Source organism: Aotus nancymaae, unplaced genomic scaffold, assembly GCF_030222135.1.
Source record: "Aotus nancymaae isolate 86718 unplaced genomic scaffold, 86718_ANA_hifiasm-v0.15.2.pri h1tg000008l, whole genome shotgun sequence".
Taxonomy (NCBI): Eukaryota; Metazoa; Chordata; class Mammalia; order Primates; family Aotidae; genus Aotus; species Aotus nancymaae.
In genome coordinates, this window is record NW_026988419.1 from 1,075,885 (window position 1) to 1,095,403 (window position 19,519).

The 19,519-nt window shown below is 37.7% G+C and overlaps 1 protein-coding gene across 6 annotated transcripts in view; it reads left to right on the top strand.

The window, feature by feature from the left end:
- USP40 (ubiquitin specific peptidase 40) overlaps positions 1–19,519 on the top strand; it is an 88,898-nt gene that overhangs the window by 345 nt on the left and 69,034 nt on the right. For 3 of the 6 annotated variants that reach the window (XM_012434143.2, XM_064372871.1, XM_064372869.1), the window contains 5 exons: positions 841–1,058; positions 3,573–3,640; positions 4,857–4,970; positions 13,941–14,105; positions 16,323–16,469. In XM_012434143.2, the coding sequence (XP_012289566.1) occupies positions 860–1,058; positions 3,573–3,640; positions 4,857–4,970; positions 13,941–14,105; positions 16,323–16,469 (693 nt within the window). In that variant the 5' untranslated portion in view covers positions 841–859. Of the gene's footprint in view, positions 1–840; positions 1,059–3,572; positions 3,641–4,856; positions 4,971–8,638; positions 8,810–12,801; positions 13,585–13,940; positions 14,106–16,322; positions 16,470–19,519 lie in introns of those variants that run through there. The other 3 variants (XM_012434144.2, XM_012434145.2, XM_021676867.2) reach the window with 3 other exon arrangements.

The following is a 19,519-nucleotide window of genomic DNA, read 5'->3' on the forward strand; positions in this document are numbered from 1 at the left end:
CTCTCGAGTTGTGTTTTTTGTAGTTCTTCTGAGGAAAAGAAAAAGTAATTGCATTTCAGCGCTTCCTGTCACTTGGCACCTGTGCTAGGCGCTTTACATTTCTCATCTCCAAGTGACCCTCCGCCACACCCGATGTGAAACCTTGAACAAGTCACCTAGGTCCCCAGGGATAACGATGGGGTTACTGGATACATTTTGGAAGGCCTTTAGGCTCGATAATTTTAGTGGTAGTGTTATCTGCCTTCTCCCGTGAACTTCCTTCTGGCCCAACAGCTTCAAGACTGTACTAAACTGCTCTTAAAAAAGTAAACTTGATTCGTTAAATTAACTTAAGTGTCATAATCTGGTGTATAGTACTGAAGGGTGTGACAAGCAGAGATTTTAGTGAGTCATTCTCGGAATCTAGGGTTGGCTTTGCCATCCCAGCAGTGGATTAGCCGTGGTGACAGGTTTTCTTTTTTGAAAAAATTAGTGATGTGAACGTGCCTTTTAAAAAACAGCTATTACTTACTGTGAACCAAACCCTGTACAGTAAGTGCCCTTCTTTCGTTATGTCATTTGACAGTTTAAGTGACCCTAGGAGATAGACGGTATCCCATTTCACACATAAGAAAACAGATTAAGTACATATCCAGGGTCACACAGGTAGTTAGGATCCTGACAGAGATGAAAAAATCTACATCTTCCTACCTCCAAAACCCAACTGCTGTACATAGAAACAGTAGTTCTATGTTCTAAGAAACAACAAAATCGACTCCCAAGTGTAAGGTAGGGAGATTTGGGGAAAATTTATTTAAAAAATAAAAGCATTTATATAATATATGTCACTTTTTTTTTAAGGGTAGTATTTAGTTTCACAATGTTTGGGAACCTATTTGAGGAGGATTATTCCACTGTGTCTAATAATCAGTATGGAAAAGGGAAGAAATTAAGGACTAAAGTTCTGGAGCCACCTGCTCCTAGAGAATTCACCAATTTAAGCGGAATCAGAAATCAGGGTGGAACCTGTTACCTCAATTCCCTTCTTCAGACTCTTCATTTCACACCTGAATTCAGAGGTATGCTATGTTACATACATTTGATTAGCAATATGTACCATCATCTTTACATGTAATTAATTATGCAGAATCACAAATAGACCAATTATCTTAAAGATATATTCCACAGTGTGTGTTTATTGTTGCAAATGTAAAGTTGGTAATTCCCTCTGCAGAAAAATGTGAAGCTTAATCTTAAAATATATCCTGGGTGATTACAATAATGTTTAGTAAAAAAAAGAAATCGATGTATTTCTTTTCTAATTCCTATAAAGTACAACATAAAGATAATTGTCATAAGTTATCAGTCTTTATTATTGTTACATTGTATTTTTGAGTTTTATAATTTCTTCAGAATAACAAACACTTAAGTCAGAGTTATCCAAACAATTATATCTACCTTTTGGAGTGGGGAAGGATGTCATATTATTTATATGGGTCCACAGTTGTTCATTTGTCTTTCTGAAATCTAGAAAACTCACACCTTCATCTGATCTCACCTGAACTTGTTTAGCTTCAGAACCAGACCTGGTGTGAGACTATTTATAGTTTTTAGTTATCTCATGTGGGTGAATATTCATACATTCATTACAGGAATATTAATCTGCTTGATTAATGGAAACTGTCCCAGACCCTGCTGGAAATGTAACATTATATATATATGAATGAAACACTTTTTTCATATTGTCTTTATAAACTGGAAATTCTGAATTCCAAAGACCCCAAGGTTTTGGGTAAGGGATTGTGTGCAAGAAACAGAACCCCAACTCAAATTAGCTAAATTTAAAAGGGGTGTTATTATGAGAATATAGGGGATCTCTGAGAAATCAACTACAGGAAGCCAGCCTGACCTCATTGGACCCTTGATTTTTTGCCCCCGTTTCTCTCTACATATTTCTTTCATACCTCATCTCTGCAAACCAGCTTCCCCCACAAGGGTCCTAGGGTCTGTATTCCCTTGATCTCAGTGTGAACATTACTTTGCTTTCACATGGCCCTGACTGGGGTCCCCAGCACTACATGGCTTTGTAACACCGTGTCTATATTAGGAAGACAGACAGCCTGACTCATCCTGTATCTGGTTTGCCACTTTCCTCTTCCCTACCACCACCACATTTATCTAATCTTTGTGGTTCCTCTGTTGCTTCTAAGCTTAGAAAGACTTCCTGCCTCCAGAGATTTAGTAAATACACTGTTCCCTTCCCAGGAGCAATTTAATGGATTGGATTGCATGTGGAATTTAAGTGGTGTCTTAGCCTTGACTCTATCCCCTCCATAAAAATATCTCCCTGATGCAACCAGTAATTCCACCAGTAGAAATTTCCAGCTCTAATAAGTAGATTACTAACAGGGATAACACTTTTCCCCGTTTTAATATAGTTGAAGTAGAAACGTACATAGCCTCAGAGACTGAGGAAGATGGTGAAGCATAGGGTAGGTTATGGAGAGTCCCATTAGGTAAGAGTAGGACTGTAGGACTGAGAGTCCAGGCCACCTCTCCAGCAAAGGAGATTGCTGGCCAAGCACATGATTTGACATCTTAGTGCACAATGTGCCTTCCTTGTATAGCTTAGTGTGAATCCTGTTGCTGATTGGCAGGAAGGTATAATTTGGAAAGGATAAGGCCCGTCAGAGAACTGGGGGAGAAAAATTTTGGAATAGTATTTTAAATAATACGGCTAGATTTGGTTCCATTGTACTCCATTACGATGTAGCTGAGAGTACTGCGAGATGATTGTAAAAGTTCTTTCTTGTATGGTTTTATGCTTTAACTCGTAGATTTATAGTTCATTTTTGCCCAGTCCCAGCACTTAGAAAGAATATAACATTCATTAACAGTAAGCACTAGAGCAGCAGTGGTTTTTCAATAGAGAGACACATTTATCCCATTCCTTGTAACCCTGGAGTATATCAGAGTTTCCCAGAAGAGTTCCTACCTGGCTTGGATACAGACAGACTTCCCAAAAGATTCAGATATGGCTCATATCACCTAGATGTTGGGTGATAAATTCTGGAGACTGGCGTAGGGTTGCCAACTTCTTTTTCCAGATAAGACCACTATCATCTCTTATTACCTTCAACACAGAAAAGACATTTTCACACCAAAAAAAGAAGGGCATCATCTCAGAGTAAAAGGGGATCCTTCCCACAAAAGGATGGTTGTCAGCCTTACACGTGGCAGGAAAACTGCAACACTATTTCCTAAGATTCCTTTGGGCTTTTGGGACTTGCTGCCGTAGGTAGTGGGAAGCCGTGAAAGATTTCTGATGTTGCTATTTTTAGTTTTATGCATGAAGATTATTTTCCTTTCATAGAAATTCCATGCTGAAGCCTTAGCATGCCAGTTTATTTTCTTAGAGTCACTGATTAAAAATGTTACAAGAAAGTAAAGTGTATAGAGTAAAAGTATAAATATTGCCACGGTCATATTTCTGAATCTACTTGATTTTCCTTAAAGGTGGTCTTGGCTTTCTAAAACAATTTTTTTTAATGAAATAATGTCATTTGCATCTCTGATTCTACCTTTTTGTTTAGAAGCTTTATTTTCTCTTGGCCCAGAAGAGCTTGGTTTGTTTGAAGATAAGGATAAACCTGATGCAAAGGTATTACATCTATGATTTACTGGGATGTTCTGGAGTATTCAGGAAATTTTCTTTTAAAGAAGGAATTAAGTGACTTATTCACAAAGCAAGAATTTTATTAATTATCAAATATGGTCTTTATTTTCAGAAAGTGACTTGGCCTATACCCTATTGATAATGAAATTTTCCTTCTGAGAAAGAAACTTCTCCAAATTTAATACTGCTACCGCTTTATAAATATACAGCACTCTTTATTGTGCTTATTCTTTCTTCTGGTGGAGGAAATATTTGCACAACATCCACATTAGCTTCCCTCAGAAATCTATTTAAAGCACTTTTTTGCAGCAATACAAAAAAAAAAAAATAGACTACATTCTTTCAGTTTGGTACTCTGGAAATTAATGGAGTAATGAGTTGATTTATTATTTTTTTTGTTACTGTGGTGATATTAAAGTACAACTCTAATCATGTTCCTCCCTGCTTAAACATAGCTCAAAAGTTTCTTACCATGTTCAGCTCAAATTTTTACTTCCTCGGAGTCTTTCATGATCTAGCCCAGTGCTTCTCGGGCTACTTGTATAGCAAAGGACCTGTTTTGGTGCATTTTTTTTTTTTCATTTCCAATCTGTTGCAAATTAGCACTTTTTTAGTATATAATAAAAATGCCATGGGAATGTCAAATTGCTATTAAAATTTCTAAATGCTTATTCTCCCTTTCAATACTTAAAGTCTGGCCTACAGACTAGACTGTGAGCAACATTGCTCAGTCTGGTCAAGCCCTCACCACATGAAGTTAAGGCAGGAAATCGTTTGGAGCCAGGAGAAAGTGAGGCAGAGTGTGCTGAGAACTCCAGAGTGAAATACAGTATGGTGCCTTGAAAATTTCTACAGAGGGGAAATTGTGTGTATCAGAGATATTTTAGAGGAATAATGGACTATTAGATTCAAACTGTCAATCAGTAATCAATTGAGTGGTTTATTAGGGCCTAGTTGAGTTTTAACGTTTATCTGAACTATATCAAGGTAGAAAACTCCAAATAACTTAATATTTTTTGGATTGAATTAGAATTTTCATAGAAGAACTGAATCATAATTAGTTTTTCCTTTATAATAGGATATTTATAAACTTTCTCCTATATGAACTACGAGATATGAAAAAGCTAGTATGCCGTCGTTTTCAAAAGCCTCAGTCAACACTGAAAGAATTCATTTAGAAATGTGTGTGTTTTTCATTCAGGTTCGAATCATCCCTTTACAGTTACAACGCTTGTTTGCTCAGCTTCTGCTCTTAGACCAGGAAGCTGCATCCACAACAGACCTCACTGAGAGCTTTGGGTGGACCAGCAATGAGGTACGAGGGTCAGCTCTCTAAGGAAGAGTTACCAGCAGTAGAGGAAAGAGTAACGCTGGTTTAATCTTATCTAACTTCTTTTAATTTTGTCTTAGGGTCTCAACATAGTGATTGAATGTTTCTTTCTCACATTAAAGAATTACAAGCCAGAAATATATATTTTTAGATACTTGTTGTATACAGGATTTTATGAACAGCTATGATTTGGGGCTGGGGTAAGATTATAAAAACAGAGAGAAGTACAAGAGCTGAATTTTACAATTTCTACCCTAAGAGTCTTTATGTAGTCTAGTTGAGATACAACACCTATTACATGGAGATTATCTACCATTTATATAGTTTTTTTAGTCTTTGACCAACAATAATGGATCAATTAAATGGTAAGTAAGTTTTTTAAAATTCTGTGTTTGTTATGTGCTTTGTGTTTGTATCCACATGTTCTGCTTTCAGTGTTTGCTTCAGTCAAAAAATTGAAACAGTTCTTGGCAGGTCTTTTTATTCTTCCTGTCCTTTCTCCTGACTTTCTCCATTTTCTTTCTTTCCTTCTTTCTTTCTTTCTTATTTTTGTTTTGTATTTTAATTTTATTGTATTATTTTATTTTATTTATTTTTTTATATATAATTTATTGCGTCTTAGGTTTTGGGGTACATGTGAAGAACGTGCAAGATTGTTGCATAGGTACATACTTGACAATGTGGTTTGCTGCCTTCCTCCCCATCACCTATATTTGGCATTTCTTCCCATGTTATCCCTCCCCAACTCCCCATCCCCCTCTGTCCCTCCCCTAGTTCCCCCCCATAGACCCCAGTGTGTGATGCTCCCCTCCCTGTGTCCCTATTGTTCAACACCCGCCTATGAGTGAGAACATGCGGTGTTTGATTTTCTGTTCTTGTGTCAGTTTGCTGAGAATGATGGTTTCCAGGTTCATCCATGTCCCTACAAAGAACACGAACTCAACGTTTTTTATGGCTGCATAGTATTCCATGGTGTATATGTGCCACATTTTCCCTGTCCATTGTAGCATCGATGGGCATTTGGGTTGGTTCCAAGTCTTTGCTATTGTAAACAGTGCCGCAGTGAACATTCGTGTGCATGTGTCCTTATAATAGAACGATTTATAATCTTTTGGCTATATACCCAGTAATGGGATTGCTGGGTCAAATGGAATTTATATTTCTAGATCCTTGAGGAATCACCACACTGTCTTCCACAATGGCTGAATTCATTTACACTCCCACCAACAGTGTAAAAGTGTTCCTATTTCTCCACATCCTCTCCAGCATCTGTTGTCTCCAGATTTTTTAATGATCGCCATTGTAACTGGCGTGAGATGGTATCTCAATGTGGTTTTGATTTGCATTTCTGTAACGACCAGTGATGTTGAGCATTTTTTCATATGTTTGTTGGCCTCATCGATGTCTTCTTTTGGAAAGTGTCTGTTCATATCCTTCACCCACTTTTGAATGGGCTTGTTTGTTTTTTCCTTGTAAATCTGTTTTAGTTCTTTGTAGATTCTGGATATTAGTCCTTTGTCAGATGGGTAGATTGCAAAAATTTTTTCCCATTCTGTTGGTTGCCAGTTCACTCTAATGATTGTTTCTTTTGCCGTGCAGAAGCTCTGGAGTTTAATTAGGTCACATTTGTCTATTTTGGCTTTAGTTGCCAATGCTTTTGCTATTTTAGTCATGAAGACTTTCTCCATTTTCTTTGTGTATCTTGTATGTGGGCTTTCTCTCACTTTCCTGTTTGAGTTCTAAAAGGCATTCTACTGTATACAAACACTACACACTTGTCAGCAGTGATTAAAGGTGATTGTTGCAAATATTGATGAACTGTTAGCTGTACAAATCCAAACAAATCCCGATCTACCATTTTTTTTATGGAATAGATGCAAAGACAGGTATAGGCAACTATCACAATTTAAAGAGCAAATGATAGGAATAGTGTTATATTGCCTTTAACGGTAAACTCTGAACAGTGGTCTTCTTCTAACCAAGAACACTCCTTATCTAGGTGATACCAACTGTGGGATTAAGGAGGTAGGGCATGGACTTTGAAGTAAAATAGGGTAATAATATATTCCCTAAACAAGTATATTAAATTTCTGATGTAGAGCTGGTAGTAGGGGGTAATTCCTTTTAAAAAAAAAAATAACCACTGTATTGAGATATAATTTACATGCCACAAAATTTACTCTTTTAAGGGGTACAGTTCAGTGGGTTGTTGTTTTTTTTTAGCATACTCACAGAGTTGTTCAACCATCACTACAATCAATCTTAGAGACTTTTTACCACCCCAAGAAGAAATGCCATACCCATTAGCAGTCACTCTCCATCCCCATCAACTCATCTGCTGGCAACTACTGACCTTCTTTCTGTCTCTGTGGACTTGCCTGTTCTGGACATTTCATGGAAATGGAGTGATCCAGTATAATAGGTGGTCTCTTGTAACAGGCTTCTTTCACTTACTGAAGACTACTGTTCCCAGGGTTGTAGTATATATGTCAATACTTCATTCTATTTCATTGCCAAATGAGATGCTATTGGATGGATATGCCACATGAGTTTGTTTTTTTTTTTAAGCTAGTCATTGATAGATTTTTCTTTGTTTTTTGATAATGACCTTCACTAAGTTGCTGGTTTCATACTTCTTAACACTGTGGAGATTTTTATTTGATTTTTTCCTAAATAAGGTCTTGCAGGAAACCCTCTAAGACTAGACCTGCAGTGGTAGGAGAAGGTCTCTATGGTACCTTTGCCAAGTGAGCTTGAAAACTTCCACAAGTTTTCTATCTCATCATAGCCAGTGATATAAGATAAATTTGCATCCTCAAGGGTCTTCTATTTTAAAAGACTAGAAATCCTCCAGCTTTCATCCACCTATCTGCTGCTCTTCACATGAAACTTTTTTTTTAAACAAGGTCTCACTCTGTCATCAACCTGGGGGTGCAATGGCACAATCATAGCTCGCTGCAGCCTTGTACTCCTGGGTTTAAGGCATCCTCCTGCTTCAGCCTCTTAGGTAGTCGAGATTATAGGCAGGAGCTGTTGCTCTTGGTTGAAACTTATTTTTAAATTATCTTACCTTATTGCCTCTACTTCTGAACCCTCCATTTGTTCCTCTGCCTCCTTTCTGCCTTTTTTGTTGAAGTCAACAGTGACATCCCGGTGCCAAGTCCAGAAGATGCTTCTGTGTTCTTAGCAGAAGGGGCTCTCAATAGCACTGACCACCCTCCTTAAAGCCCCAGCTCCTCCTGCTTCCTGGGGCCTCACTCTCCTGGCTCTCCCCACAGCTGTTCTTCCTCCTCTTCTCCACTTCTCAGTCTTGGTGTGTCCCTTGGTTTAGCTATACATTTTTCTTAAGAAGTTTATGCATAGCTTTGTGACTCATAATGGATTAAAGCAAGTTCCATCAGGATTTTTTTCTCAGTAGCACTGTGTTAGTCTTTTTTTATTGGTTTATACTTCAAAGCAGTACATTCTAGTTCTTTTCTATTGTTGGTAATTCAGACTATTCAGCATGTACCCTGATCTCAGTGAACTGTTTCTGTGCAGACACTGCCAGGTCTTAGAAACTGGTCTGTGCCTGGTGTATCCCTCTCTCCTTTCTGTGACATGGCCATGTGTATGGTTTCCCACAAGAATACATGCACATTTTGGGAGTTGTTATATGTACACACTGAATACTGCTTGTTCATATTTTCATTTTATACTATAAATAAAAATAGGTGGTAATCCCTTAATAAGCTCACAGCTTATTTTGCTGAGTCATTCTTTTTTTTTTAATTGTGTTTTAGGTTTTGGGGTACATGTGAAGAACATGCAAGATTGTTGCATAGGTACATACATGGCAATGTGGTTTACTGCCTTCCTCCCCATCACCTATATCTGGCATTTCTCCCCATGTTATCCCTCCCCAACTCCCCATCCCCCCTGTCCCTCCCCCAGTTCCCCCTCATAGACCCCAGTGTGTGATGCTCCCCTCCCTGTGTCCCTGTGTTCTCATTGTTCAACACCTGCCTATGAGTGAGAACATGTGGTGTTTGATTTTGTGTTCTTGTGTCAGTTTGCTGAGAATGATGGTTTCCAGGTTCATCCATGTCCCTACAAAGGACACGAACTCAACGTTTTTTATGGCTGTATAGTATTTCATGGTGTATATGTGCCACATTTTCCCTGTCCAGTCTATCATCGATGGGCATTTGGGTTGGTTCCAAGTCCTTGCTGTTGTAAACAGTGTTGCAGTGAACATTCATATGCATGTGTCCTTATGAAAGAACGATTTATAATCCTTTAGCTATATACCCAGTAATGGGATTGATGGGTCAAATGGAATTTATATTTCTAGATCCTTGAGGAATCACCACACTGTCTTCCACAATGGCTGAACTCATTTACACTCCCACCAACAGTGTAAAAGTGTTCCTATTTCTCCACATCCTCTCCAGCATCTGTTGTCTCCAGATTTTTTAATGATCGCCATTGTAACTGGTGTGAGATGGTATCTCAATGTAGTTTTGATTTGCATTTCTCAAATGACCAGTGATGATGAGCATTTTTTCATATGTTTGTTGGCCTCATCGATGTCTTCTTTTGGAAAGTGTCTGTTTATATCCTTTGCCCACTTTTGAATGGGCTTGTTTGTTTTTTCCTTGTAAATCTGTTTTAGTTCTTTGTAGATTCTGGACATTAGCCCTTTGTCAGATGGGTAGATTGCAAAAATTTTTTCCCATTCTGTTGGTTGCTGATTTACTCTAATGATTGTTTCTTTTGCCGTGCAGAAGCTCTGGAGTTTAATTAGGTCACATTTGTCTATTTTGGCTTTAGTTGCCAATGCTTTTGCTGTTTGAGTCATGAGGTCCTTGCCTATGCCTATGTCCTGAATGGTTTTGCCTAGGTTTTCTTCTAGGGTTTTTATGGTGTTAGGTCTTATGTTTAAGTCTTTAATCCACCTGGAGTTAATTTTAGTGTAAGGTGTCAGGAAGGGGTCCAGTTTCTGCTTTCTGCACATGGCTAGCCCGTTTTCCCAACACCATTTATTAAGCAGGGAATCCTCAGATGGTTGTAGATGTGTGGCATTGCCTTCAAGGCCTCTGTTCTTTTCCATTGGTCTGTATCTCTGTTTTGGTACCAGTACCATGCTGTTTTGATTACTGTAGCCTTGTAGTATAGTTTGAAGTCAGGTAATGTGATTTCTCCCGCTTTGTTCTTTTTGCTTAGAATTGACTTGGCTATGCAGGCTCTCTTTGGGTTCCATATGAAGTTTAAGGTGTTTTTTTTCCAGTTCTGTGAAGAAAGTCCTTGGTAGCTTCATGGGGATAGTGTTGAATCTATAAATTACTTTGGGCAATATGGCCATTTTCACAATATTGATTCTTCCTAACCATGAGCATGGAACGTTTCTCCATCTGTTTGTGTCCCCTCTTATTTCGTTGAGCAGTGATTTGCAGTTCTCCTTGAAGAGGTCCTTTACATTCTTTGATAGTTGTATTCCTAGGTATTTTATTCTCTTTGTAGCAATTGTGAATGGCAGTTCGTTCTTGATTTGGCTTTCTTTAAGTCTGTTATTGGTATATAGGAATGCTTGTGATTTTTGCACATTGATTTTGTATCCTGAGACTGCTGAAGCTGCTTATCAGTTTCAGGAGATTTTGGGCTGAGACGATAGGGTCTTCTAAATATACAATCATGTCATCTGCAAATAGACACAATTTGAATTCCTCCTTTTCTAATTGAATACCCTTTATTTCTTCTTCTTGACTGATTGCTCTGGCTAGAACTTCCAATACTATATTGAATAGGAGTGGTGAGAGAGGGCATCCTTGTCTAGTGCCAGATTTCAAAGGGAATGCTTCCAGTTTTTGCCTATTCAGTATGATATTGGCTGTGGGTTTGTCGTAAATAGCTTTTATTATTTTGAGATACGTTCTGTCAATACCTAGTTTATTCAGAGTTTTTAGCATAAAGCGCTGTTCAATTTTGTCAAAGGCCTTCTCTGCATCTATTGAGATAATCATGTGGTTTTGTGTTTGTTCTGTTTATGTGATGAATTACGTTTATAGACTTGCATGTGTTGAACCAGCCTTGCATCCCCAGGATGAAGCCTACTTGATTGTGATGGATAAGCTTTTTGATGTGCTGTTGCAATCGGTTTGCCAGTATTTATTGAAGATTTTTGCATCTATGTTCATCATGGATATTGGCCTGAAGTTTTCTTTTCTTGTTGAGTCTCTACCGGATTTTGGTATCAGGATGATGTTGGTCTCATAAAATGATTTGGGAAGGATTCCCTCTTTTTGGATTGTTTGGAATAGTTTCAGAAGGAGTGGTACCAGCTTCTCTTTGTATGTCTGGTAAAATTCAGCTGTGAACCCATCTGGACCTGGGCTTTTTTTGGTGGGTAGGCTATTAATTGCTGCCTCAACTTCAGCCCTTGTTATTGGTCTATTCAGGGTTTTGACTTCTTCCTGGTTTAGGCTTGGGGTGATGCAAGTGTCCAGGAATTTATCCATTTCTTCCAGGTTTACTGGTTTATGTGCATAGAGTTGTTTGTATTAATCTCTGATGATGGTTTGTATTTCTGTGGAATCTGTGGTGATATCCCCTTTATCGTTTTTTATTGCATCTATTTGATTCTTCTCTCTTTTCTTTTTTATTAATCTGTCTAGTGGTCTATTTTGTTGATCTTTTCAAAAAAACAGCTCCTGCATTTATTGATTTTTTGAAGGGTTTTTGTGTCTCTCTCCTTCAGTTCTGCTCTGATCTTAGTTATTTCTTGTCTTCTGCTAGGTTTTGAGTTGTTTTTTTTTTTATCTTGCTCCTCTAGCTCTTTCCATTTTGACAATAGGGTGTCGATTTTAGATCTTTCTCATGTGGGTATTTATTGCTATATATTTTCCTCTAGACACTGCTTTAAATGTGTCCCAGAGATTCTAGTATGTTGTGTCTTGGTTCTTGTTGGTTTCAAAGAACATCTTTATTTCTGCCTTCATTTCATTGTTTATCCAGTTAGCATTCAAGAGCCACTTGTTCAGTTTCCATGAAGCTGTGTGGTTCTGAGTTAGTTTCTGAATTCTCAGTTCTAATTTGATTGCATTGTGGTCTGAGAGACTGTTTTTTATGATTTCCGCTCTTTTGCATTTGCTGAGGAGTGATTCACTTCCAATTATGTGGTCAGTTTTAGAATAGGTATGATGTGGTGCTGAGAAGGATGTATATTCTGTGGATTTGGGATGGAGAGTTCTGTAAATGTCTATTAGGTTTGCTTGGTCCAGGTCTGAGTTCAAGTCCTGGATATCCTTGTTAATTTTCTGTCTCGTTGATCTAATATTGACAGTGGAGTGTTAAAGTCTCCCACTATTATGTGTGGGAGTCTCTCTTTGTAAGTCATTAAGAACTTGCTTTACGTATCTGGGTGCTCCTGTATTGGGTGTGTATATATTTAGGATCGTTAGCTCTTCTTATTGCATTGATCCTTTTACCATTATGTAATGTCTTTCTTTGTCTCTTTTGATTTTTGTTGGTTTAAAGTTTATTTTATCAGAGACTAGTATTGCAACTCCTGCTTTTTTTTTGCTCTCCATTTGCTTGGTAAATCTTCCTCCATCCCTGTATTTTGAGCCTATGTGTATCCTTGCATGTGAGATGGGTTTCCTGGATACAACACACTGATGGGTTTTGGCTTTTTATCCAATTTGCCAGTCTGTGTCTTTTGATTGGGGCATTTAGCCCATTTACATTTAGGGTTAATATTGTTATGTGTGAATTTGATCCTGCCATTTTGATGCTAGCTGGCTGTTTTGCCTGTTAGTTGATGCAGTTTCTTCATTGTGTCAATGGTCTTTACCATTTGGTACGTTTTTGGAGTGGCTGGTACTGGTTGTTCCTTTCTATGTTTAGTGCTTCTTTCAGGAGCTCTTGTAAAGCAGGCCTGGTGATGATGAAATCTCTGAGTAATTGCTTGTTTGTAAAAGATTTTATTTCTCCTTCGCTTATGAAACTTAGTTTGTCTGGATATGAAATCCTAGGTTGAAAATTCTTTTCTTTAAGGATGTTGAATATTGGTCCCCACTCTCTTCTGGCTTGTAGGGTTTCTGCTGAGAAATCCGCTGTGAGTCTGTTGGGCTTCCCCTTGTGAGTTACCCGACCTTTCTCTCTGGCTGCCCTTAGCATTTTCTCCTTCATTTCAACCCTGGTGAATCTGACCATTATGTGCCTTGGAGTTGCTCTTCTTGAGGAATATCTTTGTGGTGTTCTCTGTATTTCCTGGACTTGAATATTGGCCTGCCTTGCTAGGTTTGGGAAGTTTTCCTGGATAAGGTCCTGAAGGGTGTTTTCCAGCTTGGATTCGATGGCTCTGAAAAGAGCCGTTGTATTGTAAAGTGATTTATGGAGACATTATTTGCCCTTGGCCTTGTGGTGGCTCTCAATCTTCTTGGGCAGCAGCATGGCGGATGTTGGGCAGGACGCTGCCCTGCATGATGGTGACCTTGCCCAGCAGCTTGTTGAGCTCCTCATCGTTGTGGATGACCAGCTGCAGGTGGCACAGGATGATGTGGATCTTCTTGTTGTCGTGTCCCGCGTTGCCCACCAGCTCCAGGATCTCGGCCCTCAGGTACTCCAGCACCACCACCAGTTAGACTGGCACACTCGCCCCAACCACTCGGTGTAGTTGCCCTTGCAGAGCAGGCAGTGCACGCGGCCCACAGGAACCACGGGGCCAACGAGGAACTGGAGCCCAGGAGAATAGTGTGTCTTAGCCTTGGCGCGGGCTTTACCTCCCTGCTTGCCGTGTCCGGACGTGATGAAGAAATGATCAGCAAAGGGCAAAGAACAGCTTTGCTGAGTCATTCTTATAGTTGATCTTTGGATTACTCGATAAATCTTGAGTTTTTATCGACTAGTATTTTTTTTTAATGTTTTAAATAATCTGAAGCCCAGAATTACATCTAAAAGTTACTTGTTTTGTAGGAAATGAGGCAACATGATGTGCAGGAACTGAATCGAATCCTCTTCAGCGCTTTGGAAACTTCTTTAGTCGGGACCTCCGGTCATGACCTTATCAATCGTCTGTATCATGGAACCATTGTTAACCAGATTGTTTGTAAAGAATGTAAGAATGTCAGCGAGAGGCAGGTAAATACATAAGAGTATTTGAAAAATAAGTTATGTTGCAAATTATAATTTATGTAATTAAATGTATGATCTGTAATACCATACAAGGATTAAAGTGTTTATTACAGGCTGGGCAAGGTGGCTCACACCTGTAATCTCAGCACTTTGGGGGGCCAAGGTGGGCGGATCACCTGAGGTCAGATGTTCAAGACCAGCCTGACCAACATGGAGAAACCCCATCTCTACTAAAAATACAAGATTAGCCAGGGATGTTGGCACATGCCTATAATTCCAGCTACTCAGGAGGCTGAGGCAGGAGAGTTGCTTGAACCCAGGAAGCAGAGGTTGCAGTCAGCCAAGATCACGCCATTGCACTCCAGCCTAGGCAACCAGAGCAAAACTCCATCTCAAAAAAAAAAAACTAATTTATTACTAGAAGTAATTTATTCCGTTTTTTTCTTCTAACTATACCGAAATCATAGCCTGTAATCCAGTTTTCTCCATGTAGACTGAAAGAAGCAAATATCTTGAAACGTAATCTTTTATTCAGTACCCTAATATTTGAAAAATAGATTTAGGGGATATTTACAAATAGAAGACTGTGGCCTCATGTGAGAAGCCAGTATCATCATGGTTGGAATATTATAAAGGAAGTTAAATAGGTAATAAAAATAGACAATACTGAGAAGCGTTTAATTTGACAAACATCGGTAATTAAATTTTGGATTTAGTTTATTAATAGTCTTCAGAAAGTTCATTTATATATATTTGTGCTTCTTTTTATATATTATATATAAGGCTATTATAATCCTGTATTAAATTAGTATAACCTTCAGTTCTTTGTAATAACACAGATTGCCCATTTAATCTAATTGGAAATTGGAAATTTGCTCATGTAAATATAATCCTGTTTGCTCTACAAATCTTACATAGTCAATGATTTTTATCACTGAATTTATCACTGATCCTTTAATAAAAGGCTGCTTTTGTTCTTTATGGCAACGGAGTTTGTGTATTTGTATGAGGACAAAATTACCATTTTCGAAATGTATTAATTGCTTTTTTGAAAATAGATGTCTATATTAAAAAATATGATTTTTAAAAAGTGTTGGTATTTTAAAAAATACTTCTTGCCCCTATTGCCTGTGTTAATAGAAGCTTTCTTGGTCAGCCTTATTTGGAAATAAAAAGATGTTGTGTGTGTCTTTGAATTACTGCATGCTTGACTTAGCTGTGATGCAGTAAATCAAGAGTATTTTCAAAACAATATATGTAAGACCATTATAAATTAAAGACTAACTTCTCACATACATATTATAAACCATATACTGTATCAGTGTTACTTTTAGTACTTAAAATTTTCACCATGAGTTAACAAGCGCCTTATTTTCATTCCCCAAAATCTTGTAAAATAAAGCTGTTGCACACACATACAGAACTATGAGTTAAATTTGCCAAATTGTAATAGTGTATTACTAGAAATACTGTGATTCAAACATAGTTACAGCAGAATTTGTAAACCCTCTTTTTACAAAATTCTCTTTAATTTTCATAGAAAAATCTTTTTATCCTACCTTAATAAAAATTTTTTTTCTTTTGAGATGGTGTCTCACTCTGTTGCCCAGGCTGGAGTGCAGTGGCGCTATCTGGGCTCACTGCAGTTTCCGCCTTCCAGGTTCAAGTGATTCTCCTGCCTCAGCCTCCTGAGTACCTGGGATTACAGGCATGTGCCACCAAGCCCAGCAAATTTTTTGTATTTTTAGTAGAGATGAGGTTTTACCATATTGACCAGGCTGGACAAACAAGTTTTTTCTTATAACTTCTTCAGTATATCTTAAGGCAACCCTAGCAAAAGAAGATAAAGAAATGGAGTTTACATTAGAAAACTCAACCCTGTCCTTGCTCTTATATTCTAGTCTAGACAGTACTGTATACCTATATATCCACTTCTGAATTCAGATATGTGTTTTATTGTGGTTTATATTTCCTTATAAAAAAGATTTTATTGTATCTGCAGTAAACTCATAAACCTTTCTTATCAATTTTTTTCTAACATATTTTAAGCTAAATTATAGTTTGATTTCAAAATAATAATTTAGTGTTAATTTGGAGATCTACATCTTTAAATGTAGTGTTTTAGAAAACATATCTGATTATTCCCAGTATATGTGTGAGTTGGTGATGTGTTTGTAAACCTCTGAAATTGTTTTTCAATATTTATATTCATGTCTATTTCAGGAAGACTTCTTAGATCTAACAGTAGCAGTCACAAATGTATCTGGTTTGGAAGATGCTCTCTGGAACATGTATGTAGAAGAGGAAGTTTTTGATTGTGACAACTTGTACCACTGTGGAACTTGTGACAGGCTGGTTAAAGCAGCAAAGGTAAAGATAGATACCCACTTTTTCCCAGGTTCCCCACTTTGTACTTAGTCCTAGTCAGCTTGTATGAAAAAGTCTGGAGCATATACTTGAAGCTGTTGACACTGAGTATTGAAAATATATGTATATCATTATCTGTATTTTAATTTTTTACAATAAAGAATTTTTAAAGCTTTCAACACAGCAATTCCCTCAACTTTCTTATCTCTGGGGAAAAGTTTATTTGTACCTCAATGTTTCATAAGTATCCCTGCTTTTTGCAATTACTGTTGTGAAAAAAGATGTATATATTTTTATTTCTGCCACTGAGAAGCTTGTTGAGCTTTCCTTTCTTTGTTTACTACTGTAAAAATAGATGGCTGTTTTCATTTTTTTAATATATAGTTATTTTATAGTCTTGATATATGTTCTTCCTCACTCTGGCAAATCTAATATAGTCTTAACTCCTCTCCCAGGTGGGAGTACTTAACTTGCTAATTAAGGAACTTAGCAGAATACTTCCGGTTTTCTTTCTATATAGGCAAGCAAAATATAAGATGAAAGGAGGACAAGATTAAAGCAACTAGTTTCTTTTGCCATGTGAGAGCGAAGAGAGAAAAGTAAAACCAATAAACATAGAATTCTGACATTTCCCAAATTTATTCATCATATTCATACATCAGTGGCTATTCCTGTAGTATAATTCATAGTTATTTTCCATTCCAGGAAAGAAGAGACACTTTGATAAGAGGAAAAATGAGAGGCAACTACTGTTTAGTAGAATACCTCCCTGGTGTTATTTTCATGCATCCTAAGTTTTGCACATTCCAGCTCCTTTCTGAAATGGCAAGGATTTATTATATCAGGACTTTTGGCATTTCTGAAAATCTGCCACATATTGGTGTTTTATCCCAGTCCTGATGGGAGGTCTCTCTCTGTGCTTTACTGGCCAAGCCCTTTGGGTCCAGGATATCTGTTTGTTCTAAGGGAGTCTGACATCTGAATAACTCTTTTTGGAGGACAGATTTTAGAAAAACGTTATGTGGGTTTTCTTTTCCCACTTTATCTTAGAGCAGCCATTCATTTACATTTTCTTTTCACAATTTCCTGTGATTTCTCACTATGGAATTGTTCTTTAATGTATTTTTCACACAGTTAATTTCCACCAGAAGCATTACCAATGCTAGTTAATTGCTAAATACTAGTGATTCATCAACATTACTATAAAAATGATTGTTATAGATAATTCATAAATGTTCTATGTCTGTGTATGTATATATTATTAATACCATTTCCTCTGGCCTGGATGTGCTGTCTCTAACCTTCTCTGGCCTTCCTTCTCAGCTTCTTGTACCTATGGCTAATATGGCATCAACCCTGCTGCTGTCGTTATTTATTATCTGCAGTGGTGACATTCCCCTGCTTTAGATGATGTGATGAGCTGTTCATAAACATCATCAACTTGAGCTCAGTTCACTTAGTGGTTACTGAACATTGTCTTAAACAGCTACCACGAGCGACATATTTATGCGGTCACTCATTATGACAGAGATAGCGCTATTCCTATAGCTGACAATTAGTCAATTTTTCCAACAAATAAAATGAGCATTGATTTAGATAATGTACAATTCTGAATTTGTATCCTGGAGGTTATAGATGAAACTATAATAAAATCTTAAACCCTATGCCTGTAGGTTTCACAGGAAGATTGAATTTTATACTGTTTCATGTGTATTTCTATCCAGTCTTTGTCCTTTCATCAAACTCAAAGAGAGAGGTTTATTATTTGCTTATTTATTTTGTATTTCATCTTTGGTGTATAAACTTCAGAGTGTGGAATAGCGTTAGAAAGATACCTTTGGGAGGCCGAGGCGGGTGGATCACGAGGTCGAGAGATCGAGACCATCCTGGTCAACGTTGTGAAACCCCGTCTCTACTAATACAAAAAAATTAGCTGGGCACGGTGGCGCGTGCCTGTAATCCCAGCTACTCAGGAGGCTGAGGCAGGAGAATTGCCTGAACCCAGGAGGCGGAGGTTGCGGTGAGCCGAGATCGCGCCATTGCACTCCAGTCTGGGTAACAAGAGCGAGGCTCCGTCTCAAAAAAAAAAAAAAGAAAGATACTTACACATTCAGTTTTTGGTTAGACTTCATGTTCACATTAACAAAATAAGAAACTTTTGCTAAACAAATGCAGTTTTTAAATATACTTTTTATAGCATTGCTTTAATTCTTTTTCAGTGGAAATTGTTTGATCTTGATACTTTTAAATTTATATTCCGTTCTGGTTGCATTGGATTGGTTGCAGTCTGAGTTTAGGTTTGGCTGTGCTGCTAAATAAATGCAGATTTTCTTGTCCTAAGCATTGTTTTCTCAGCCACATTATAGTTGAGTTTCTTTAGATGCATTTTTAGAGCTTATTTGAAAATCAACTATGTTGTGAGCCAGGCACGGTGACTCACACCTGTAATCCCAGCACTTTGGGAGGCCAAGGCACGTGGATCACGAAGTCAAGAGTTTGAGACCGTCCTGGCCAACATGGTGAAACCCTGTCTCTACTAAAAATATTTTTAAAATTAGCTGGGCGTGATGGTGCATGCCTGTAGTCCCAGTTACATAGGAGGCTGAGGCAGGGGAATCGCTTGAACTCGGGAGATTGAGGTTGCAGTGAGCTGAGATCATGCCACTGCACTCCAGCCTGGTGACAGAGTGAGACTTTGTCTCAAAAAAACAAAACAAACACATTACCATGTTGTTGTATTGCTGGGTTTTTTTTTTTTTAATTTAACTTTTTTTAATCCACTAGATTTGTGGAACTGTTGTTTTAAATATATTTTTAGCAATGTTAGATATATGTGATTTTGGGTAATTTTATTTATCAGGGAGGTTTTTTTTTTTCTCCTCACAGACCAGTAATCCAAGAGGTTGAGCACAGCTGACACTCTTAAAAAAAAAGCTTAATCCCAATCAATAGATCTTAGCCATTGGGGAAGTTAGAGGCCTTTTACAAGTCTCATGAAAGCTATCAATCTTCTCTCCAGAAAAATACATATGTACATACAATTTTTGTATCAT